This window comes from Tachypleus tridentatus, chromosome 9, assembly GCF_004210375.1.
Source record: "Tachypleus tridentatus isolate NWPU-2018 chromosome 9, ASM421037v1, whole genome shotgun sequence".
NCBI lineage: Eukaryota > Metazoa > Arthropoda > Merostomata > Xiphosura > Limulidae > Tachypleus > Tachypleus tridentatus.
In genome coordinates this window covers 133899788-133927011 of record NC_134833.1, presented here as the reverse complement: position 1 = coordinate 133927011, position 27224 = coordinate 133899788, and the positions used below count along the sequence as shown (strand labels likewise).

Genomic DNA, 27224 nt, shown 5'->3' with positions numbered 1-27224 from the left:
CGTTCAATCCCACTATTCGTTGGTAAAAGAGTAGCCCAAGAGTTGGCGGTGGGCGGTGATGACTAGCTGCCTTCCCTCTCGTCTTACACTGCAAATTTAGGGACGGCTAGCACAGATAGCCCTCGAGTAGCTTTGTGCGAAATTTCAAAACAACCAACCAATGATTCATACCGAGCTTCTGCATTTCGTTTAAACGTTTTTAGGTTTCAGAAATGTGTGTATTTTACTATATTTATCACGTCTAATAGATAAGTATTTCTGGTTTGTTTGTTTGTTTTGGAATTTAGCAGTGTAAGACTAGAGGGAAAGTAGCAGGTCATCACCACCCACCGCCAACTCTTGGGCTATTCTTTTACCAACGAATAGTGGGATTGACCGTCACATTATAACGCCCCCACGGCTGAAAGGGCGAGCATGTTTGGCGCGACGAGGATGCGAACCCGCGACCCTCAGATGACGAGTCGCACGCCTTAACACGTTTGGCCATGCCGGGCCTAGTATTTCTGGTCGTTATTGTTAATTAATATACTCATGCCTTGCATTTGAAATACATTAACCTAAGGATAAGAACCAGAGAACTAAATTAAAATAAAACACTTACTTTTCTTTTATATAGTTAATAGTCCCTTCGGTTATCACGGCTTCATTTGCCGCAACTCTTGCCTGAGGTTGAGACCGAAGGAAAATCTGATGTTTCTCGGTGGCCGATCCTTCTGGGGGTCGAATTCCTGGGGAAAATTCCAAACAAATTAAGCCTAAATAATTCTGAAGTAGATAATAAACGTATTTCTGGCCCGGTATGGCCAGGTGGGTTTAGGTACTCCATTCATAATCTGAGGGTTGCGGGTTCGAATCCCCGTCAAATTATACATGCTCGCCCTTTCAGGCATGGGGGCGTCATATGTGAAGGTCAATCTCACTATTCGTTGGTAAAGGAGTAGCTCAACAGTTGGCGATGGGTAGTGATAACTAGCTGCCTTCCCTTTAGTCTTACACTGCTCGTGTAGCTATGCGCAAAATTCCAAAACAAACAAGTTTATTACCTACTCAACACACATCCTTCTAGTGACACCGCAGAAGAAATCTAAGTATACTATTCATGCAGTTAAGAAAAAAACAAAATCAAATTTCACTACAATATATCTTTACACGGCAAAATCTTTATTAATTCCACTTTTTTTAGTTTTAGTAGAAACTATATTTTTTTATTTATAGGATTTTTCAAAGTTATTTATAATGATTAATTTATATCCGAGTAAAAAATACATCTATAATAATAATTAATAAATGTAAACATTAAATAATGCGTCTATTCAGTTATCTTATATTTTTATAATTTAAAGATTTATTGTTTGGCGAATGATATTTCTGTAAATGTAATTAAGGAGACATAAGTTAATAAACTTTAATTATAAATTTAAAATTAATTTTTAAGCAAATATCGATTTGCACAGCTTAAAACCGGGTTTCGATACCCGTGGTGGGCAGAGCACAGATAACTTTTTATGTAGCTTTGTGCTTAATTCCAAATACTCAACATACAGTAAATTTATCAAGGCATATTCTCAAAAAGGGAAACTTTTTGATAAAGATATAAAAAATACCATTTCCATAATAATTCGATCTGCAAATAAATTACATGTAATACACGTTCAGTTAAATGCAATGGTTGTAACTTCTAAGCAGAAAATGAATATTTAAAGGGATTAGAAAATGTTATCACGTGTTACATCCTCAGGGGAATAGCCGAGGAGTTGGGATCAAATAAACACCCCATTATTTAAAAAAATAAAAGGTATAAAATATAAGATGAAGCTTCACTTTGGAAATATAAATCATAATTTCAAAATGACTGCCGACATTTTTATACAATCTTATGTCAATATTTCCAGAAGATAATGTCTTTTTAATTCTCCAAATTATTTTAACATCGCGTCCAGCATGGCAGGTGAATGCTAAATCTCATCTACGATGTAGAAACTTCGAAAATGGATGAAGGGATGTGATGTAGTGCGAAATTTAGAAATAAGGGGTCGCTGTTATTTCCATTACCTCCTCCGACAGAATATCTGATTGTTATTTAATATTGCTGTCTTGTTTACCTGTGAATTAGAAATGCGTAAAATCATTGCTTGAGGTACATTTGACATCTTGCCAACAGACATTAATATTAGGCCTATTATATTTTTAATACAGCATTCTATATACACAACAAACAAAACTACCCATCCCTGTGACGGAAAGTTTAAGTTAATTTATTGGTTTACATTATTATCATGGAAGTTTGGTGTGTGTTTTCCTTATAACAAAGCCACATTGCGCTATCTGCTGATTTTCATGGAGTTAAAAAAATTATTGCGTTGTACTCTTGGTTTCATTCAGAGCCAAAACTCTGAGCTACTTAAATAACCACGAAAAGTAATAGCTGAGAATTTCACTCATGCTGAAAGCTACTCTGTAATGACGTAGGTAAATATACATTTTTATTCTTGAAGTTACATCACATTTTGAAATGTGAATGATAGTTTAATTAATTCCTAACAATGTAGTCTAGAATATCCTGCTTGCAAAATAAAATTAGTTGAGCTCTACTTGCGTGTGCATCTCAATCATCAAACAGTACACAGACGAACACTTGGACAAACAACACGGTTCGTAATTATATATATTTATACTTTTCTATTACAATGCCACGACATCTAACAAACAAAACTAATTCCTGAAATTTTCTAATTCAGTAAAATTATTTCTACTCTGAGAACATAGCTGATTATTTCACATCAGGTTTCGAATATGAGCAGAATTATTTACAGTAGGTATATGTGATTTGTTGGCGATAACTTTCAACAATAAACGGACAGCACACACAATTTACTTGTTTTAATATAATATGTTGAAAATAAATCAAACGTATATAAAAATGCTGTTAGACGATTGTATCTAGAGGTTTAAATAATCGTTTCTTCTCGTCAGTGTCCACACAGACTGATTCAGGTACTTTAGAACACAATTGACAAGACGAATTATTCTCCTCTACTGTGTTGCAACAATATAATGAGATAATTTCACTAAATCAAAAGGATTCCCAAGATACAGGTTGTAATGTGGTATATGAAATGTACACTATGTTTTAAAGGTGACTGCAGAAGTATGACCCACATTGTGGTGAAGATACACTATCTTTCAGTGTTAATCCCTATTCACCAGTGTAACATGAAAAAAATTCATAAAAATAAATGATAACAATAAAACAGTCAGAAAAAAATAGAAATTTGGAGAGCGAGATGTGGGTGCTCAAGCCCTCAACATTCCACATCTGTATCACTCTTCAAAACCCGCCAATAGTCGTGGGAAATGATTGCTTTTCAAAGTGAAGAAAAAACACAAAAAAGTAAATACATCATTTGGGAGTAAGCAAGATAAACTAATCTCCTACTCCCCGCTAGGACAACGGCAAGTTTACGGAGTTACAACGCTAAAATCAGGGGTTCAATTCCCCTCGGTGGATACAGCAAATAGTCTGATGTGGCTTTGCTAAAAGAAACACATACACACACTTGCCTTCTGAAGTTGGCATTCCAGCCCCTATTATAGCAGTAAAGCATTAATTAGAAGTACAATAGACAAATTATACTAATTATCCAAACTAATTAGTACAACTCCCAACTACCACTTATTAAGTTCATTGGACTACCAACTTTCAAAACTCTAAACAAACATTTATATACGACAAGGCCTTCATCTGCGTAAAACTAGTGCCTAGTTGTTTAAATGGCCTTATTAACAACTAAAACTATTTATCAGAAACTTTCAGTAAAATCTTCTTAATTTTTACTTATATTTATTTAATATATTATTATATTTATCACAGAATATTTTAATAATTTTATTGAGAGTTTCTTTATCAAGTCCATTAAAATCAAATTTTGCATCAATATTTTAACATTAATAATAAAATACTGAATTTATTATAAGTTTTACAAAATATAAATAATTGTGAAATTATAATGCTTATATCAGAACACTATGGTGCATTACTATACTGCTCAAAAAATTAAAGGAACAAGTACATATTTCAATATATTCTTGTTATGAATAAATTTATGTATGAAAAATATATCCGTTCATTTACAAGTGTATTTTTAATGTTGCGAGTGATGTTTGAAGCAACTCAAACGAAACTCACCTCACTCAAGGAGAATACAACTCAAGGTATCCTATATAAGGATGTTACGTGAAACTATGCATTCCTCATTAATTCTCGAAACAAACACCAACGTGGATCTTTCGCGGCTCATTATGTCAGTGTGTACCTTCATCTTATATACCTAAGCAGTCAGGCGCCATCTGACAGAGAACGAGATAGCCAGGGCGGTCCAGATGTTGGAGGATGGCCAAACCCAAAGGAGGGTGGAACAGCGCGTCGGTGTGTCACCAAGCATCATCAATCGACTTTGTCGACGCTACCAGGAAACGAACTCTTATGGCAGGAGGCCAGGTCAAGGCCGTCATCACTGCACAACAGCCAGAGAGGACGGCTACATCGTGCTTACCGCTCTGCTTGACAGGTTAGCTATGACTCGGTCACTGCGAAATGACCTTCAGCATTCCACTGGAACCCGTGTATCGACCCATACAGTTCGCAATCGTCTGCACGAAGGACGCCTTAGGGCCAGACGGCCTGCAAGAGGCGTTATTCTGACAGCGCATTACCGTGCAGCCAAGTTGGATTTGCTCGTCAGCACTTGGAGTGGGAACTTCGTCAACAGGCCACTGTGCTGTGGACAGACGAGAGCAGGTTCACTGTGTCTCGTGATGATGGACGTGTGAGAGTGTGGAGACACCAAGGAGAGCGATTTTCTGTCTGTAACATCGTGCAAGTCGACGCTTACGGAGGAGGTTCTGTAATAGTCTGAGCAGGCATATGCTTGGGTGGCCGCACGGACTTACTCATACTCGACAGGGGTGCCCTAAATGTATGACGATATGGAGACGAAATTCTTGAACCCATTGTGAGGCCTTTTGCTGGTACTGTCGGCGATGGGTTTATTCTCATGCAGGTTACGCGCGAGCCCACGTCGCCAGACTGTGTATGGATTTCCTTGACGAGGAAGGAATAGAGACTTTTGAGCGGCTTGCTAAATCACCAGATTTAAATCCGATTGAAAATTGTTGGGATATATTGTCGAGGCGTGTTAGTGAACGCCTGTAACCTCCTTAGAATGTACAGGAACTCCTACAAGCCCTGGTAGACGAGTGGGCTGCCACACCCCATGATAACATCGATAGACTGATTCGAAGTGTACCAGATTGGTGTCAGGAGTGTGTCACATCCCGTGGAAGTCACACTAGATATCGAATGTTTCAAACATATCTTGAATAAACGCATGTAAACTGCTTAAAGTATTGTTTCATATGGATGTCAGTTTTGGTGATTTTGGTTATTTTTAAAAATTTTATTTCTTCTTATTTTACCGTTCATCACACATTATAAAATGGATTCAGATGGAACTTAAATGAGGCAAATTACCTAAAAAATAAAAATATTCTCACGTTTGGAACACTGAGATAAATTATATAAGAAAACGAACTTGTTCCTTTAATTTTTTTGAGCAGTTTATTAACAGAGAGTAAATAAATTAGGGGAAAAGTAAATTATTTCCTTTTGCCAAAAATATTTAGGTTGATATCATTATTGATTCTTTTAATTTATAGATCTAACTAATGTGCTTCTACATCAAAAATTAAAGTATTCGCAGATTCTAATTCTATTTATCTTAGGATTATTCATGCTAATTAAATCATATTTATATCTAAGTTAAAGCAAAAATGTCCAGGACTATGCAATTTTTAATAAACTTATTGTCATAAAAATTTGCAATACAAGTGGAGTAATTAGCTCTCATTAGAATTCCTACTCCTTGTCTAAATACCTAAATTATTATGAATGCGAAAATGTAATATGTCTTTGGAGCTAAGATGTCTTTTTTCCAGTCTTATGAAAGGTTTGGTTTGCTTGTTGAGAATTTCGCACAAAGCTGCTGAGAGCTATCTGCGCTAGCCGTCCCAAATTTTGCAGCCTAAGATTTAAGGGAAGGCAGCTAGTTATCACCACCCACCGCCAACTTTTGAGCTACCCCTTTTACCAACGAATAGTGGGATTTACCGTCACATTATAACGCCCCCACGGCTGAAAGGGCGAGCATGTATGGTGTGACGGGGATTCAAACCCGCGACCCTCAGATTACGAGTAGAGTGGCTGAATCACCTGGCCATGCTGGACCTGGTATGAAAGGATAAAAGAACTGTTGAATTTATAACAGAAAGTAAAGCTTTTAATGGAATTGTGGGATACATTGTGGTAAAATCAAATGTTTGAATATTTTTACTTGTTCATAGTATTCTAGATATTCTTAAATGGGTTGATTATTTTTTATTATCCAAAACGTACGCTTCTTATTATCAATACTTACATTTTTAATTTTATCAAATAAAATATTAAGTAATTTATTTAATAAAATGGGTGGTTCTTTAATAAATGTTTTTAATGTACTAGAAATAAATTTAAATTTAATCGGAGGCTTATGGTGTTTAGAAGTAGCATACAGAGAATGTAAATCTACAAAAGAAATTGGTTTAGGATGAACTTTTACAAGCTGTAATGAAATTATTAATTACTCTATCTGTAGATTGGTTAATAAATTTAAATGCTTGTGCATTATTAATTTCATTTATCATAATTAACGCATAATTTGTTTTACAAATAAAGCCAAAATTACAATTGGCTTTATCGTTGGGAACTATAACATATTTTACTTGTAATTTCTTAACGTTATCTTTTAACGGAACAAACGATAAATATATATATGGTATTTCTTTGCTTTTATAAGGAATAATTAAAATATTTCTTTTTAACTATATAAATCTTCTATTGCAAAAAATCATTTAGGTGGATAAAATGTAATATAGTCAAGTTTCAAAATATAATCATAAGTATTGTTTTCAATAGGCTGTAGAATATTTTGTTTATAACATTTTGAGACAATCCTGTATTTAGATTTAATAAAAGTATTTCACATAATAGTTTATGTTTAATAAATGTCCAAGTTACGAGCCACAGTATGTTTGTGAAAAGTATTAATAAATAAACTGTTTTCACACTCACAAGGTAAGTTATGAACTTCATCTACATTTAAATAATTAAAAAACTTAATATCAAATCTCGTTGCTCAAAACGCTAAATTGTTTTACCTGTTTTAAACAAGTTGTCTTCCTTAGTCTGTTGATTTTCTAAATATTTGAGGCCTTTCTGGAAAGCTTCGTCAAGAAAGTTTTCTTCCACATACGTCCGTGTTTTCTCGTCTTGAGATTTGTCTAAATAAAAAAAGCAAATTCATTTATTCAAAAAAAAACAATTAAAACTAAAATTACGAAAATTATCTTTAAGCAAATGCTGACAAAACACGTGGTTAACACATGATGTTTATTAATTATTGGATTGTTTGTTTGTTTTGAATTTCGCACAAAGCTACTCGAGGGCTATCTGTGCTAGCCGTCCCTAATTTAGCAGTGTAAGACTAGAGAGAAGGCAGATAGTCATCACCACCCACCGCCAACTCTTAGGCTACTCTTTTACCAACGAATAGTGGGATTGACCGTCACATTATAACGCCCCCACGGCTGAAAGGGCGAGCATGTTTGGCGCGACGGGGATGCGAACCGGCGACCCTCAGATTACGAGTCGCACGCCTTAACACGCTTGGCCGTTTTTGGTTGTTGAACTTCTATAAACTATATATATAAAACTATAAACTACACAAGGAGTATTTTGAATTAACCATCTCTGATTTTGAAATAGTGGACTAAAACAGTGTGTTTCATTCCAGAGAACTCTTCTGATGTTATATTTATATTAAGGAGCTCTTCACAACGCTCATTACTGAAATATTATTGCAATACAATGTTCTTACTGTAATGAAAATGGCGTGTATGTTTGTAATCAAAACTCCTGCGTCATTTATTGAATGGCACTACAACAAAAATTCATGAAAAAAATTCACTCTTTGGGTAGTCAAGATTCTGACAATTAAAAAAATAACTGTGGTCTGGGCATTAACCATTTTTCTAGCACAGAACACAATGTTTTAGATAAAAGTACTCTTCACATCAAGAACATAATTCCACTATGACTGTACGTGATTATATCTTGACTTATTATATCTTTTATATCTTTTTAAACGTATTACTGAGAATCTGAAGTTCTTAACAAAACACAATTAGCTGAGCAACAAACGGTATCACTTTTAATATATAAATACGTTATAGTTGATGTCAGTAAAACTTATTAAAATATTGAACTTATTTAACCATTTTGATGCGATATGTTGTGTGTTATAGGGTACAAAACGAACACATTTTTTGTGCAGTACTTCCCAGAAAAAAATCCTTTTTTAGAAAATGTACAATTTCTCTCTCTCTTTTAAATGAGGCGCGAGAATTCGACTGGTGATTATTAGAATAAACAACGGCTCTTAGAGCAACGTTTCAGCTAGTGTCAATAGTTCCCGAGTTCGTATGTTTAAAGCAGCTATATACATGTTCACCTGCATATATGTAAAGCGTGCAATAATTCACGAGCCAGTTATTCTGACATACATAACATCTAATTAAATTTTAAATTACTCAAGTACCTGTTTGTACTTAATCTCTTCAAAACAACGCATTGATTTATTGTATCGTTATGAAACATGCTATACTAGTAAAAAAAAATATGACGTAGTCGGATTGCAATTGTAGGATGTATTTACGTTCAACAATACTAGTGAAGTTCTTACATTCTGCAGAACCCCAATATCTCGCGGAACCCCTAGATGGCTGTCGAGAAACCCGAGGGTTCTCTGCCAAATCTTGAGCTACTCTCGTCAGTACGAACAGTGGGATTCAATTGTCACCCTTAGCCCCAAAAGTGTGGGGAGAATTTGTTGTTGTTTTTGTTCTTTATGGAGTGAGTTTGTTGCTTTTTTTATTTTTATGGGGTGAGTTTATTGTTGTTTTATTTGTTGGTTTTGGATTTCTGGCAAAGCTGCACGATGGCTATCTGCGCTAGCCGTCCCTAATTTAGCAGTGTAAGACTAGAAGGAAGGCAACTAGTCATCAACATCTACCGCCAACTCTTGGGCTACTCTTTCACCAACAAATAGTGGAATTGACCGTAACATTATAACACCCCCACGGCCGATAGGGTGAGCATGTTTGGTGTGACGGGAATTCGAACCCCCGACCGTCATATTACGAGTCGAGTGCCTTACCCACCTGGCCATGCTTTATTGTTACTTTTTGTGGGGTAACGTTTTTTTTGCGGATGAATCGTTGTTTTTGTTCTTTGTTGGGTGAGTTTGTTGTTTTTTTGGGGTGAATTTGTTGGTTTTTTTATTTTTTGCCGGGTGAGTTTGTTTTTTGATAAAGGGAAACTTTAGAAAGTAAAATAAAGCGACACCATGGCTTTACTTTTTAAGTCCAGATTTATGTCTAGCAATCTCTAGAAGTTATACCGCTAGAGCTTTTAATGAAAAGTGATTTCATTATTTCTTTTCTATAACAATATAGGTAAGTAAGTAACTTTATATCTGATACTATTTTCAGTTTTTACATAAATAGAATAGTCCAGCATGGTCAGGTGGTTAAAACGCTTTACTCGCATCTAAGAGTCGCGAGTTTGAATTTCCGTCCCAGGAAACAAACTCGGTCTTTCAGCGATGGGGGCCTTATTATGTGCGACCAATTCCACTATTCGTTGGGAAAGACAGCAACTCAAGAGTTGGCGGTGGGTGTAATAACTAGCTGCCTTCCATCTTGTCTTTCACTGCTGAACTAGCGACGACTAGCTTAGATAGCCCTCGTGTAGCTTTGCCCAAAATATAAACAAACAAAACAAACATAAATGAAAAACGCCTATGTTTGAAGATGTTCTTATAATCTGGAAGAATTTCCCAAACCCAACAACAGCAACATACAGTATGTTTGCAATACTAAACAAACTAGAATTGTACTGCAATAAGCAGATAATTAAAATGTGTGTACACAAAACACAAGTGATATTATTTGCAAAATCATATTAAAAAGGGAAATTAATACCGCTATTATATCTAGTCGTATCACAGGTAACAACATCAGGAAAACTCTTAGGTATTACATTTGACTCAAAATTAAACTGGATACCACACATTAATAGCATAAAAAGCAGAGTTTGGGAAAGAGAGAGCGAGTTTAGGAATCTGACTGGTAATAAACAATGAGTTTCACCAGAAAACATATTAAAATTTACAGAATATACACAAGACCAGTCGTAGAATACGCCTGTGTAACATAGATAAATATATCAAAACACACACCAACAAACTGCAGTAAACGCAAAACTATATTTTAATGGAAACAATATAGAGACCCACGATCAACAAACTCGGTATTTTTACACAACTATTCAAACATGACAACAATATCAGACAGACTCCTGTATAACTCCTTTCAATATTATAAGAAAAATATTGATAAAAATAAACTGATGAGCAAACTAGAGGGTATATAATACACGATGAACTTAACCCTAAATACCTCTCCTCTCTGAATATAATAAATAAGAACCTTACAGGACAAACAATGGTAGGTTTACTGAGTCATAAACATGAACATAGCTCTACTTTAAAAAGGTTTTGTATGTAAAAATAGAATTATGTGTGTATATCACTGATAAGTGGGACTGTATTATGAACACGGGCTAATCGTGCAATCAAACATAGTTGAAGCTAATAACAAATATAGGAGTTAATATTACCTCATGAACTGGACGTGGCTCGAATAGGGTATATTAATTAAACTGCGGGCAATGGACACAATTTAACGTACTGTGAATAATGTAACAAGTTAATATTTAGGGTTCAGCAATAGTACAAACAAAATAATTCCTGAGAGAAAGGAAGAGGTCTACTGTGAACCTGACTCTCCATAGAACAAAACACATCTCAAAGTAAAACGCCTACAGAATCTAAGTTATTGTAACAAATCTTCCCCATATATGTATTTTAATTCAGTATCCGAATTTTTTCGAACCATTACAATGACAGAATAATCGGACAAATGAGTAAGTAAAACGTTATATATATATATATATATATATATATAGTGATGATTGGAAAACTTTGGTTTTCTCCAACCTATTGATAACTAACTTGCTACTTTTGTGCAAAGGATGACGTAAATTGTGTTGGAAGTTGTGCTAAAGACATGATTGGTACTTTATAGTTTTTTATTCATTCTGACAAGAGATGATTATTTCCGTGATAAGCTTCCAGCTAAGAATGACAAGTATTTCAATAGTTTAAACAAATAAATCTGGAAAAAAACTTCGCATAAGTAAAAAATAACAACAACTCAAGACTTGGTTGAATACTCCCACTCTCGTGGTACAGCGGTATGTCTGTAGACTTACACCTCTAGAAAGCGAGTTTCGTGGATAGAGCACAGATAGCCCATTGTGTAGCTTTGTGCTTAACTTCAAACAAACAAACAAATTTTGTAGAACACACATACCATTGTCTCTAAGCCATTGTGGTAGTAGATCCCTATTTCTAATATTACTACTAATGCACTCCAGTGGGACAGCAGTAAGTCAATAGATTTACAACACTAAAATCAGTGGTTCAATTACCCTTGATGGTACAGCATATAGCCGATATGGTTCTACTATAAACCATAAATCGATCAAAAATGTGTACTAATTCTGAATACATTGATCTACCAAACAGTTGAGAAAAAAAACAAACAATTATTACACACCCATATATTCCGGTCCAGCTTGCTTTCCCAACTATTGTGGGAAAGCAGCATTTGGTTGAATATATTAAATTTATGTAATTCGAGTTTCATTTTGCTAAGAATGAAAATAAATGAAACCTTGCACTGAACCCGAAGTGTAAGTTTCAAATCGACAAGATTTATTTTAAATAATAGAAAGAAAACAAATAGATTTCCTACTTTTTATCTGAATCCTGTCCTTCTTTGGATAGTTTAGTATTTCTAAAAGTCTGTTAATGATGCTGCGAGTTTGAGAATCGAGTGATGAGTTTGTGTTGGCATTTTGAAGCAACAGAACATCTTTCAGAAGTTTCGTTATTTTTGTACAATTATTTGAAGAAGGCGAAGTGACGTTTTCCTCTACCACAACGCAAGGTGATTCCAGTTGATGTAAGACGTTTATGGCTAACTGCCTTAAGCATCGTTTGTTTGAGAACTTCGTGTCATTTCTACAACTACTGTTTCCTGACACATGATGAGCGTCGGTTTCCATCCACAGTTCCGTCATCGAAAGGGAACTTTCAGTGTTACTTGAATTAATTTGCTTTTTTAATTCATGGCAAAATTCAGCTAAGTACAAACTAAGAAAGGTTTCGACTGATTTAAAATTGTCAGAACGTGAAGTATCTTTACGATATTCAGGATCTTGTGGTGAATGTTTATCATGCTCTTTTTGGCAAAATGTCCAATGTTGAGACGAATTTTTCCATTTGTTGTCTTGGACCGCTTGGTGAGACTCTTCTAAATACGAGCAGTACCGCGTAAACATTTGGATTAGGTTGGTCCAATCAAATTTTTCATCAAGGCTAAACGATTCATCATCCACAATTTCATCGCTTGTTAAGTTTGATTTTTGGTTAAATGTAGAAAACAGCAACAATTTGGAACCATAGTTGCTGTCGTTTCCATGTTCTGCTGGTGAAGAGCGATCGGATATTAGTTTGTGACCAACGTATATGATTAACGCAGTGGCGAAAATTCTATACAAAATAGAAAATAAATAAATAAATATTCATGTATACGTATATCAAACTACGATAAGTAAACCACTTTATAAGTAGTTCAAACGTAACAGTTACTGTATATTACAATAGTACTTAATAATTTGTAAGCTTGGCCTACTTTTACGTAAATATATCTAAAACAGACCTTTAGACATATTACTTCACACTAAAGTGAGGAAATTCAAGAAATATTACAACATAAACATGCAAAGGATATTAATAGTAATGTTGGAATAACTACAATAAATTTAGTTACAAAAAGGCAGAACGCTATATTATTCCCCTAAACATCTACAAAAGTTCAGTAATTTAACGATCAGAAAAGCATCACAACTGAGTATTACTAGTGTAGTAGACCAGAGACTATATGATACTGGACTGATGTGTCACACCCTAGGACCCATCTGGATGATTTACGGGTGGGTGTGGCAGATGAAGAGAACAGACATATTACATGACGTCACAACCACTAAGATAGTGTATTCCAGTAGTAGGCACAACCATAATGGATGACGTCACCCATGTTTAACTCCTTTTTTTTTTTTTAATTACGCCATATAGAATAGACAATTATCAGATCTATTAACCATATCATTAATAACCCATATTAACGTCTTACTTTATATCATGTCTGGACAATGCCTAAGGATTTGATGAATCAGAATCATGACCTGAAATGTCTCACTAGTTAATAATTTATCTTGGAAGATATTCATGAAATGATTCCTCCATGACTGCAGAACAGGTTTGCAGCCATGCCGCCACATCAAGATATTATCCAGCTATTCTTGTTCGTTTGTTTGTCGTCGGTTCAAAAGCAGGGTAATATGAAAGACCAAAGTACAGAGAAAAAAAGAAACTGACTTTACAGCGTACGACTTTTTCGCCCACGCTATAAATATCGTTTGTTTTTGTTTATTTTCGTTTTAAGTATTTCTTATAATTTTACGATGATTATTATAAACATATAGTTTTTTTTTAAAGTTGCGAATGGCTTACAGTCAATTCACTGTTTTACGAGTTAATTATGAGAATATGTATTATTTTATTTATTACTTAATAAGTCCAACATCATGAATCGACTTTTATCTTCATCAGATGATTTAATAATTTTTTTATTAATTTTCAAAGCTGCTTAAACATCATCAAGCTCAGTATATTTATCTTCATCCGATAATTTTCGTTAGTTGTGGAATAGAATAATGCTAGAGTTGCTGATAGAATGTTAATATTTTTTATTAGAATGTTGATATTTTTATAAATTTGTTTTTTGTTTTGGAATTTCACCCAAAGCTACACGAGGGCTATCTGCCCTAGTCGTTCCTAATTTAGCAGTGTAAGACTGGAGGGAAGGCAGCTAGTCATTACTACTCACCGCCAACTCTTGGGCTACTCTTTTACCAACGAATAGTGGGATTGACCGAAACATTATAATGCCCCCACGGCTGAAAGGGCGAGCATGTTTGGTGCAATGAGAATTCGAACCCGCGACCCTCAGATTACGAACCGAGTGTCTTATCCACCTGGTCATGTCAGGTCATTTTTATTAGAATGTTAATAGTTTTATTCGGTGTATTTTCAACTCGTCAAATGCTGTTATTATTTTTTGCTTCTCTTCTGGTATCAAGAGCTAGAACCAGAGTTTAACTAACATCAGATTAATCATGTCTGTCAATTGTTATTTAACACTAGTAATTATCATGTTTTGAGTAACTTACGTTTTCTTTTCAAAACAATTCCTTTCAGTTGTACACTTTCACTCTTTACTAAAGTATTGTGTACAGTGACACTAAAAACTGAGCTTCGATACCTCACTACTGCACAGATAACACACTTTATAGTTTGAGCTTAATAACACTAAAACGTCTGTAAAATATTTTATCGTCACTAGTAAATAACGTTTTTTATTTCGAGAATCTTCATCAGAATTATTATCAGATGGAACATCATCATTGGGATCTCTTTGGATTCGTTTCTACTGAAAGTATCATTCTCGTTAGTTTCTACTGGAAGTATCATCCTCGTTAGTTTTACTGGAAGTATCATTCTCGTTAGTTTCTACTGGAAGTATCATCCTCTTTAGTTTCTACTGTAAGTATCATCCTCGTTAGTTTCTACTGAAAGTATCATTCTCGTTAGTTTCTACTGGAAGTATCATCCTCGTTAGTTTCTACTGAAAGTATCATTCTCGTTAGTTTCTACTGGAAGTATCATCTTCGTTAGTTTCTACTGGAAGTATCATCCTCGTTAGTTTCTACTGAAAGTATCATTCTCGTTAGTTTCTACTGGAAGTATCATCTTCGTTAGCTTCTACTGGAAGTATCATCCTCGTTAGTTTCTACTGGAAGTATCATCCTCGTTAGTTTCTACTGGAAGTATCATCCTCGTCAAAGATATCTTTTTTCATCAGTTTTGCCAAAATTATCTATTTGGTGAAACTATTTTCACTTTGAGTATCGTACTCAAAGGTGGTTTTTAACTTCCATGTATAATTTTTGTACAATTTATTTTCTGCATAAAATACTTCATACGTATTCTGTAACTTGGTGTGATTACACGGTGCTCATTTATTGAAATCAATGTCCAAAGATGAAGCTGAGAGTTAACTGTATACTCATGATACTGGTGAGCATGACTATTTCAGTTAGTTACAACTGGTAGAGGTTATAGTCGTCATATTTATGAGCTTCTTACGTTTATTGTTAATTGCTAATAACTATTCTGAAATATGAATGTTTTACCTGATCACTACTTGTAAATAGTGGTGATATATTTATCATCAATAAACACATCAAAAATACCAATAAATAAGTTTAAAACTAACATGTTCTGACTAACAGGAAACCCTTCGAACAGAAATAGTTTTTTTTTTTCATTTTTCTAAACATGTTTAACCCTAATTTTCTGTTCATGCACACAATCTAAAATAATATTCTATATTAGTTATCAAGGGTTAGGCTCACATTACCGTTCACACAGTTCTATCGAGATGCTATTAATACAATTGTAGTTCATGTATTAGTTTTAATATTATTTCTAGGACAAAACACAATTCTCTTGGACATGATCAATAAGAGTTACTCTGAACGTTGGGTGTAGAAGTTGGTTTATGGTTGATGGGTACACGGTGTTAGTTATTATTAGATGTTTATAAAAATACTCTGAAGCATGATTAGTTACTCGAAATAAACTAGTAATTGCTATTGATACATTTATCGTTAATGAAAAGTACGTGAGATTAATCTTACAATGTTTTACCAATTAATTAAAGTTAAGCAATGTTCTGTTTTTCTATTAATTTGAAGTTTAAATTATTACTTTTTCATTAACAGGAAAAACAACAGTTCCCTACTCTTGACTTTATAGTTACTGACACAACATTAAGCGTGGTTGTGCATTTTTTGTTAACTAATGACCACTTGTATTGTTAATAATAACATCACTGAAGTCAGGTGTTGGAATAGCTATTAATTTGGACACGACAAATTGTTTAAGACTAGGCATTTATAGCATGTAATGTAAAAGAGTGACAATAATCTAGTTTGAAACCTTTAATAACACTGCACAACAAAGTTTTTGCTTCTTGAACACTGTTGGGTGTTCCTTATAGATTTTTGGCTGCTGATCACGAAAATTACATCCAAATTTGTCCATCACGTACCGTTTCATCGAAATATTCAGTTTTGTTATGTTTTTTCTTATATTTGTGTCCAAAAATGTTCGTTTCTGTAAGAGACCTATGAACAATGTTTTGTGCAGTCTGGGCATGTCCAGGCATTAAATCAGGCCAGGTTGGAAGCTGTTCTGTGGAAGTATGCAGCTCGGGCATCTCTGGGCGGGCCGGAGCCAGCTTGACACTGTCTCAGCAAGCTATTAAAGTGGCTTGCATATACAGATGCCGCTCATTGGATTAATATAGACCTTATAGTGTGTACTTATTGTTTCAGAATATAGCATTGCCTCAGTAGCATTGTAACAAGTAAGTTAGATGTTATAGACATTTTACAGAACGATTGGTGTCGGTCAGTATGTTTCGTCAATGTCGCAACAGCCGCGATACATTCTGCTATATTTGTGGCGAGTATACGCTTGTTTATCACAGACGCTCAATGACTACTCTTGTGAAGAAAGCATATCATTTGTACTTCGGCTGTAAAATTGGTGATCAAGACCAGAAATGGGCGCCCTACATTTGTTGTGCGACATGTGCTGTCTGTCCGAGAGCTTGGCTCAGAGGCACTCGAAAGACATGCTGTCCCGATGATATGGCGAGAACAGAAAGACCATGTGACGGAGTGTTACTTCTATTTGGCTAATGAGTCTGGTTTCTCTGCCATAAACAAGAAGTCAATTGAATACCCTAATCTGCCTTCAGGAACGAGACCCTTGCCACATGACGACAGTCTTCCAATTCCGAAACCACCAGAGGAATGGACCTTAAACGAACCAGATGAAGAAACTGCAATGCAGGGAACTGGCAGTGACATTGATCCGGATTTTGAACCGTGCTCCTCAGGCGATCCACATCTCATAACACAGTCAGAATTAAACGATCTGGTCATAGATTTGGGTCTGTTAAAAGCAAAAGCCGAATTGCTGGGTTCGAGACTGCAGGAATGGTGTTTGCTGTCACCAGATATGAAAATTTCAACTTTGCACAAGTTGGCAGTTTCTGTTTCTGTGTTGACAGCGAAGGATTGTTCTCTGCTTTGGGTTGTGACCATGACCCGCAAGAGTGGCGTCTCTTTATTGATTCATCAATGTTAAGCCTCAAATCTGTTCTGTTACACAATGTCAACGTTCACCCTTCAATACCTATCAGCTATGCAGCACACATGAAAGAAACCTATGAGAACATGGAATTGTTGCTGAAGCACATCCAGTACAGCAAGTACAACTGGAATATCTGTGGAAATCTGAAAGTTGTTACTGGGACTGCAGCTCGGCTATCCAAAGTACTATTGTTTCATCTGTGAATGGGACAGTCGTGCCAAAGAGTCACATTATTCTAGACAGAGCTGGCTACTCCGTAAAAAGTTAGTTCCAGGACAGAAAAATGTGGCACATGAACCGCTTGTCGACCCGGAAAAGTTTTTTTTTTTTGCCTCCTCTTCACATAAAATTGGGACTTATGAAGAATTTCGTGAAAGCAATGATCAAAGAAGACGAAGGTTATCGTTATTTAAGACAGATGTTTCCAAGAATAACTGAGGCCAAGATCAAAGAGGGCATTTTTGTTGGCCCTCAGATCAGACATGTTATGAGTGTCAAGCGGTTCGAAGATCTGTTAGTTGGGCCGGAAAAGATTGCCTGGAAAGCCTTCAAAGACGTTGTTGACAATTTTCTTGGCAATTACAGAGTCCCACATTACATTCAGCTGGTAGACAAACTTCTCAAAGCATACAAAACAATGAAGTGCAACATGTCACTCAAGATTCATTTCCTCCACTCACACTTCGACTTCTTCCCCGCAAATCTCGGTGCTGTCAGTGACGAGCACGATAAAAGTTTCACCAGGACATTGCCACAATGGAAAAACGATATCAGGGCAGCTGGAATCCGTCAATGCTTGCTGACTACTGTTGGACACTGCAACGTGATGCACTGGACATTGAATACAAACGAAAATAAGGAGCAAAACACTTTTAATTATGTTGAACTTAATAGCGTATTAGAAACATAAACACCATTAAATGCGTTATTGCCGGTAAACAGTTAACTGTCCATTTCTCAGAGTTCCTATGTGATGAAGCAAAACCAAAACTATATTTGTGCATACCCACCAGGTACCTGTCACAATCAGCAAAAACTTTTCAGGAAGCAAAACGTTTCAAAAACATTTTTGTGCATTGTTATTTATAATTGGATCTCACTGGTTGGTTTGGTTTTTTGGAATTTCGCGCAAAGCTACCCGAGGGCTATCTATGCTAGCCGTCCCTAATTTAGCAGTGTAAGACTAGAGGGAAGGCAGCTAGTCATCACCACCCACCGCCAACTCTTGGGCTACTCTTTTACCAACGAATAATGGGATTGACCGTCACATTATAACGCCCCCACGGCTGGGAGGGCGAGCATGTTTGGCGCGACTCGGGCGCGAACCCGCGACCCTCAGATTACGAAGCGCACGCCTTAACGCGCTAGGCCATGCCAGGCCCGGATCTCACTGCTATTTTGTGTACAGTGAACTAGAATTAAACTGGGTATTGTACACTTCATCAAGTCGCCACGACTTCCCTCGTAACGGTGTTCTCCATCTCCAGCCAAGACACCTTTGATAGATTTATCTCTTTCTGCTCAAACACATAATTATTTCACATCTTCGCTAACAAATGAAATTCCATGTGAACATTTGATCTATACCCTACAAAAAAACTCAGGAAATGCTTGACTGAGTGTAATATGAAAAAGCCAGTATAATTCAAATGTTTTGTACTCGCAGGAACTCAGTATAATCACATTAGTAGTTCTACTGTTATACTAGTAGAAAGTACAGATTGTAATTACCTTACATTCTTGTTTCGTCTGGCCTATCCTACAAGTATTATATTATAATCACGTCGTATGAAAAATAAAACATCATTCACGAAATGTTAAAACACCTTTAATATGTCGGGAATGAGTTACGATGAGGAACCGAGTACTTACAGAGAAACACAGAAAAGATCCCACGCATTCTCCTTGCACAACGGAGACGGCGGAGCTGCTTCTGGGCGGCAGCGGTCGATGAATGTAGCAGGAAAGTGGTTTCGTCCACTTTTAACTTTCGTGGCATTGTGCTGTAAAAGATACAACAAAACTATATATAAAAAAATATGTGTATATATATATATATATATGAATTTGACATACTATAAAGTAATATATTAGTTTATTACAAATGACTTTTCAATAACAAAGAACTACATTTGTTGGAAGCTTGGCATGGCCTGGTGGCTGAGCTTAAAATCTGAGGGTTATAGGTTCGAATCTCCGTCATAAAACATTCTTGCTCTCTCAGCCGTGGGAACGTTATAATGGGATGGGCAATTCCACTATCCGTTTGGTAAAAGCGTAGCTCAAGAGTTAGCGGCGAGTTATGTTAAGTAGTTGACTTCTTTCTCATCTCTCACTCATAAATTATAAACAATTAGCTCGTGTAACTTTGCGCGAATTTCAATCCAAACCAAACATTTGTGGTATGAGGCGTGGGTTAGTCCTTTGATAAATCTGTGTTTCAGAGCTGAATTTTTTTTTTTTTTTAGTTGTGGATGGGGTTATTATGGGACGATCAACTTCACGTTTCGTTAGAAAAAGGATATAGTCCAAGAGTTGGCAGTGGATGGCGTTGGCTAGCTGCCTTCCCATTAATTTGTCACTTCAAAATTAAGAACGGATACAGCAATTAGCCATCTAGTTTATTAACGAGAAATTCAAAAGCAAAAATTTCCTGGTCAGTAGTTTAAAACTATCGATGGTGGCAAATAGCCTCATCAGCTTTGTCATAATTGCTAAATGCATTTATTGGAGCAGCCTTACGAACACATCACGTTTAGTGTAGCAGACTTTGCATTGCATACAAATCCATAGAGTCTGGCGACCTGACCAATATTTATCAGTAACGAATATTTTTAATTCACTGTCTGTTTGAGGTAGACGATGATTGAAATGGAAACAGCTTATGTACAAGAGACTTCTGTTACTTTTCCACATCGAGAACCATCTTGATTATCTTGTGTAATGTTACCTGGGGCACATGGGTAACTTTTATCACTTTTCTTTCTTTGTCTTCGTGGATTATCATGTTAAGAGTGTTGCACTTTGTGTACCACGGCTTAAGTACAACTTATTGCGGATCTCCTTCTGGATGGTTTTACTGGTCCATCTTCGTCTATACCCCTTTGTTTTACAGAACTATTTAGTACAAGGATTATCACCGTTTTGGAAAATATACGATTTGAACACATCTGTATGATCTGAAAATACAAGTATTTTGCTCATAAAAGGCTGTTAAGTATCCTTCCATGAAAAGTGACTAATTTTCATTGACTAGCACTACCTAAGATTGCTAGTTAATGTCAAAATGTAGTTCTGATACCTTCTGTTCTACCGCAATTTTATATTATTTGTCATAAGAGTTGTTGATTTGCATATACAAAATAGTATTCAACCATCTAAAAGATGTAATGTGTAACATAATGGTGTTTTAAACCATGTTTTAATTTAGCACATAAAGCAAAGTTTGTGTCTATTTGTTCGCACATTTAAGCCATCTGATCCTTATACGTTTCCATATTCCTTGAGTAATCAGCACCTAACTTGATATAGTAATACAGAATATCATGTGGGAGGTAATGAGGTTGGGGGTTGGACTCTCCTATGTAATTTCATATTGATAAAATTCTTGAAAACAATATTTCTTTTCAGTATTGGCATCTTTCAGAATTTTATTGTACTTTAATCTTTATTATGTTAAAAAAGATGAAATCATAGTTTCCTATCCTTTGCTAATGTCGATGGCATATCAGACTGGCATATTGCTTCGGTCCAGAAGTAGGCCTTAAAGCTAACAGTCTGCAGGTATTGTTTGAGAGTTCATGTTTTTCACATGTTTATTCACGTCTTTTTGGAGCTGCACAATTTTCACTTTACATCAGAGAAACCAATATCACACAAGATGTGCGATCCCTTGTGTCAACCAGAGAGGCACTACAACCAAGATGTATGACTCTTTGTGCCCATCTGAGAGACACTACAACCAAGGTGTACGACACCTAGTGTACACCCGAGAGACACTACAATCAAGATGTACGACTCTTTGTGTCCATCTGAGAGACACTACAATCAAGATGTACGACTCTTTGTGTCCATCTGAGAGTCACTACAACCAAGGTGTACGACACCTAGTGTACACTCGAGAGACAGTACAACCAAGATGTACGATCTCTTGGAGTAGTTATGGATGAGTTACTACCATTTTCGCTCGTTTTTATTTTCAAATACCACTAAAGGAAATCACAGGATATATGAAAACGGGAACAAAATGAAGATGTGACAGAAAAGCGACGTATCTTTTCCAATGTCCTTAACAACTGTGTGAATGTGGTTGAGCTTCTTCTTGTGACCAGGTTCATGATGGTTTAATGTTGTTTCAATCCTAAGAGACAGGCTGGCTATTATCTATTATTAATTAATATGTGTAAGTTAAGAGATGACGCGAATTACATAACGACAGTTACTGAAAGTTATCACAATAGGACTATGACACTTGGTTTGAGGATATCGTGTATTGTATCTTACATACAAACAATATTAAATGAAAATCTCTGATAACATCTGTGTTTTCAGTATCACGTTTTCATGCATTTTGGTATTAGTCTTATATCGTACTTTCTTAAGAATACTTAGGTATGTTATTTACGTGTTTAAAAGTCGATTTGATCACCTAACTCAAAATTATTTTTACCAAGTTGAAGATCAGTTACACATAACACAACGTAAATTATATGATTTTGTTATATGGACACTTTATGATGTACACATGGAGAAAATACTGCGAGGGATTATACTTTATGGACACAAAAGATGTTTCCTTTATCAGACCATTTTTTTTTCGGAACTCACTGACCTCCGACTTCCACATAATGTGGAGATACGAGACCTACAATAATCCGACAATCTATTCATAAGCGAAAAGCACAAAAAATAATAATTAATCAGGAATGTCCTGTACACTAATAGTGATACACTAATCTCTATGTTGATATGGGGAGAAAAATGAATAAAAATTTGCTTTTGTCGTAAACAACGATTTTAGGTTTCTGGTTGCAATTAAGCATAAAACTACATAATGGGCTCTCTGCACTCTGCCCACCACGGGTATCGAAACCTGGATTTTAATTTGGAAGCCGAAAGACATGCCGCTGTGCTATGGGGGTGCATGATTTTAAGAGTTATATAATTCACATAAATAAAATAATTATTTATGAATGAATATGCACTTCTGTGCATAATTAACAACATTCAAGAAAACTGATAAAAATATTTACACTTTTTACTTAGGTCAGAAAGCTACTTATGGTATATCAAATATGCTATTTTTATGACAATAACAAGTTATTATTGGATGAATGTCTTGTGGTTTTAACTTTCTAAGATGTTCTCCTGGAAATTATTTTATGTCTGAGAAACATATTTTACTTGTTTAATTCATTACAAAGTATTATGAAACTTTTACATAAACAAAACAACTGTATGCTAATAGATCTATACTCCTATGTGGATATAGTCAGTCCAACAAGATAGCAAACATGAAACATCAGTGAAAATGTAGAAAAATACTTATGATGATTCTTTTTTCAGTGGTTGTGTTTTCACCAAACCTCCAAAAAATATGTCATAACGACGTAATCACTTGCTGTTATTAAACGTTTTATGAAATACAAAATTCTAGAAAATCGATATAATAACAAATACAAACTCGAGCTTGAAGTATTTTCATCAATGTATAGATTTATGAGGTACGGTTTACGGCTTGTGTTATGTTTACTATCAGACGATTCTATTCTACATTAGTTAAAGAAAGAATCGTATTGTTATATTTGGTAACAATGTTAAAATTAATTAAGGGTTAACGAGAATAATATGATACTTCCAATTATATTCCTGTTCTCAAGGTGAACTCCACCTTACTTCAGTACAGGTTTTTCCTTCAAAATATTTTTATGTACGTATGACTATTTACAACAATACAAAATACTGTTTATCAATGAATAGTAAAACATATATAAAAATGTTTACACCATTGGGCAGAAATGTGTTATAAAGTAGTAGTGATATACGAGTCAAAAAGATATTGTTTAAAAATATGATAGGCTGATAGTAAATATTTATAGTAACATTTGTTACAAGTAAAGTTGATATTGTCAGTGGTTGTTTCAAGAGGAAAACAAAAGCCCGAAACGTCATATGTGGGTCAATATGTAAGTCAGAGGCCACTGCACCTGCTTTGATGTTAGTTTACTTATTAAAGCGTTTTAGAATGTTGACGTCACACAAAATGTTGGATAGAGATGACACTGGGGCTATAAACATACTAGCTGTGCTAACCTCGTGTGCAATGTACAATATCTTCCAAGTTCACTTGCAATCAAGATCAGTGCGTGACACATATTACAGCTTATGTTTTCTTTTTATGACAGTATTTTCAAAAACATGAAATCCTGAGTACAAAAGGGGAGATCAAACGCTTTTAAGTGAACTGTTCAGTTATAAAAATAAAGAAAGAAACAGTAACGTGCTTTAACACCTTGAAAGGGATTGTTGGAAAATAAACTTTAAACTTTAGAAAGTTCCTTATTAATAAATATTTAAAAATAGTCTTTCTGTTGTTTAATTTCTCAGTAAAACATAAATATGAACAACATATTCGACGTGTCCTCCATTTTCCTTTGAATACACTGAAGTCGTGAATATGAATAATCAGTGTATGTGTTACAGAATGTACACGGGAAATTTGTTTATTTCTTCTAGGCAGGCCTGGCATGGCCAAGCGCGTAAGGCGTGCGACTCGTAATCTGAGGGTCGCGGGTTCGCGCCCGCGTCGCGTTAAACATGCTCGCCCTCCCAGCCGTCCTCAATCCCACTATTCGTTGGTAAAAGAGTAGCCCAAGAGTTGGCGGTGGGTGGTGATGACTAGCTGCCTTCCCTCTAGTCTTACACTGCTAAATTAGGGACGGCTAGCACAGATAGCCCTCGAGTAGCTTTGTGCAAAATTCCAAAAAAACAAACAAACAAATCTTCCAGGCGGCAACCTTATCCTTACACTTTACTTTAACCAGATGTAAGTTCACTTATAGTCGGTTTTAATATACGAACTAGTGTCCATCCACCCAAATCGTGGGGTTTTGTTAAAACATCTTTCAGTAACCAAGGATGTCTGAAAGATAACCATGGGCAATCAGAAACCTCCGTAGTACAGCGGTATGTCTTCGGATTTACAACGCTAAAATCAGGGGTTCGATTCCCATCGGTAGGCTCAGCAGATAGCCCGATGTGGCTTTGCTATAAGAAAACACACTTCATCCCACTTCATGATTTGGGTTTATATGATACGTGAATTCTGTACTAACAGGGATGTAATTTTTAATTGGAAACATAAATGTTTGATGTTAGACTAATTTGACAGAGTGTCTCGAGACATCAATAGAAGCTGTGTTTGTGGAGATACGAAAATAAGAATAAGGAAGGTGAGTTACGCTTGCTGTTGAATACTGCTGCTTCATGCAATTGTTGACTACAGGAAATATGTTTACGAATGTTCCAAGATTAACGAGTTGCAAGTATAAATAAACATGCGACTAACTTAATCAACCTAATCTGCTGTTTATGTGAGATAAATAAATTGATTAAGACATCATGAATTATAGTTTAACAAAACCAGAATATTTGTTTTTGGTTTAAGGTGCTGCCCTTTTCAAGGCTGGGATCTAGAGATTCAATCGCAGTTAGAGAAATGCAATGAACTAATGGCTGGTTGTATGAACCTTTTTAACAGTGAGTGACCTTGAGCAACCTGCAGCTACTATATTTTACAATATCTTAGGGTTAGCGAGATGAAATAACTAAGTCATTGAAATGGCTGAGTTTCATCAATGTACTTCTATAATAATGAGGGTTAACTTGTGTTTCCGCAGATAATCCAAATATTCAAAGTATGTGGTAAAGTCATGTTTAGCATTACTTAATGTTTATTTGAAAACACTGAAAACTCTGTTATTTATTTTATTATAGCTGCAAGTGTATTATGGTGAGTAAATTGGCAGGCTTACCAAATAAGATATCAGTATTTTTATGTTTCCAAGGTTTCAAAGAACGCGTTTTGGAAAATGGGAGAAAAGTATTAAATACACGTATAGTTTGCAATCATAAACAAATACGAGGCTTAGCATGGCCAGGTGGTTAAGGTACTCAACTCATAATCTGAGGGATGCGGGTTCGAATCCCCGTCACACCCAATATGTTCGCCCTTTCAGCCGTAAGGGTGTTATAAAGCTACGGTCAATCCAACTATTCGTTGGTAAAAGAGTAGCTCAAGAGTTGGCGGTGGGTGGTGATGACTAGTTGCCTTCCCTCTAATCTTACACTGCAAAATTAGGGATGGCTATCGCAGATATCCCTCCCGTAGCTTTGCGCGAAAATCGAGACAAACAAACATCAGAAATACGAAGCTATGCTATAGTCGAGAATACTTCGTATAATATTAACTTTACTATTATTATTTACTTATTTCATTGTTTTTCAGATGTCATGGTATAAGCACAACATACAGGGTGTTCGGAATGTCACTGTGCAGTTTTGTAATTATATTTCATTCAGTCTATTTCAAGGCAGCAACTGATAGCAGTGTTTAGAAACAAAATAAGAAGGAAACAAGCCTGTACTGATGTTAACGGTGGTCAATTTCAACATTGTTTATAATTGTCATTCATATTTACATCCTGTATTCTACAGGGTGGCCCGTAAATCCCTACCCATTCATATATCTTATGTATCCAGTGTATCTGTGTGCTGTTTCATGTATTGTTTTCATAAAATGAGGTGTTTTGGCAGCAGAAGTAAAAACAAGTAAAAATAACTGATCGAAGTTATGAATACTTTGTTGTTGAATAGCATGAGTCGTTGAGCTAAACATGCATGCAGAGAACTATGATAAAATGATTACTGCAGGTTAACAAGATAATGAAAGGGTAAATATGAATGGTATAAAGTCAAAGAATTTTCAAAATCATTGAGTTAAAAAAAAGCTAGCCAGAGGGATATACATCAGTGATGAGGGATATACATATATGTGCGTATTCTAGTAACACAAATGTGATCTTCAAATGCTGTTTATCATATAATTATTTTGATATCGACGGATATGCTGAATGTAACTTGTAATATTATCTTGTTTTTCTTGTTCATATTTTAAACTATAATTATCAAAACTAATAAGAAGGTTATTTATTACCAGCGAGAGGGGGAATTTAATGCATCACACATTTGTGTTTATTTGTTTGTTTTCTTATAGCAAACCCACATCGGGCTATCTTCTTAACCCACCGATGGGAATCGAACCTCTGATTTTAGAGTTGTAAATTCATTGATATACAGCTGTACTAGCTGGGGAACATCACACATTCTAATCTTTGCAATGATACCTTTAAACACAATACACACCTTGAATGAAAATGTTTAACCATATATGCTCCGATCTCCTTTACAACTTGAAAACTGGTAGGGTACAATATTGGTGCCCTACCACTGAAAAGTGGGTTTTCCCGTTCTCCCAGCACATCAACATTTGTTAGGGACAATGGATCTATAGTCCCCTCTGAAAAAGAGTGTTAACTC

The 27224-nt window shown here is 35.5% G+C and overlaps 1 protein-coding gene across 1 annotated transcript in view; it reads right to left on the bottom strand.

Moving 5' to 3' along the window:
- Positions 1-20634, bottom strand: part of LOC143227490 (salivary peroxidase/catechol oxidase-like) — a 63676-nt gene extending 43042 nt beyond the window's left edge. Inside the window, exons 1-5 of the mRNA XM_076458932.1 lie at positions 20578-20634; positions 19500-19630; positions 12031-12830; positions 7252-7374; positions 664-728 (exon numbers count right to left, since the gene is read on the bottom strand). Coding sequence (XP_076315047.1) covers positions 664-728; positions 7252-7374; positions 12031-12830; positions 19500-19630; positions 20578-20634 — 1176 coding nt within the window. The remainder of the gene's footprint in view (positions 1-663; positions 729-7251; positions 7375-12030; positions 12831-19499; positions 19631-20577) is intronic.
- Between the last annotated feature and the right edge of the window lie 6590 nt (positions 20635-27224).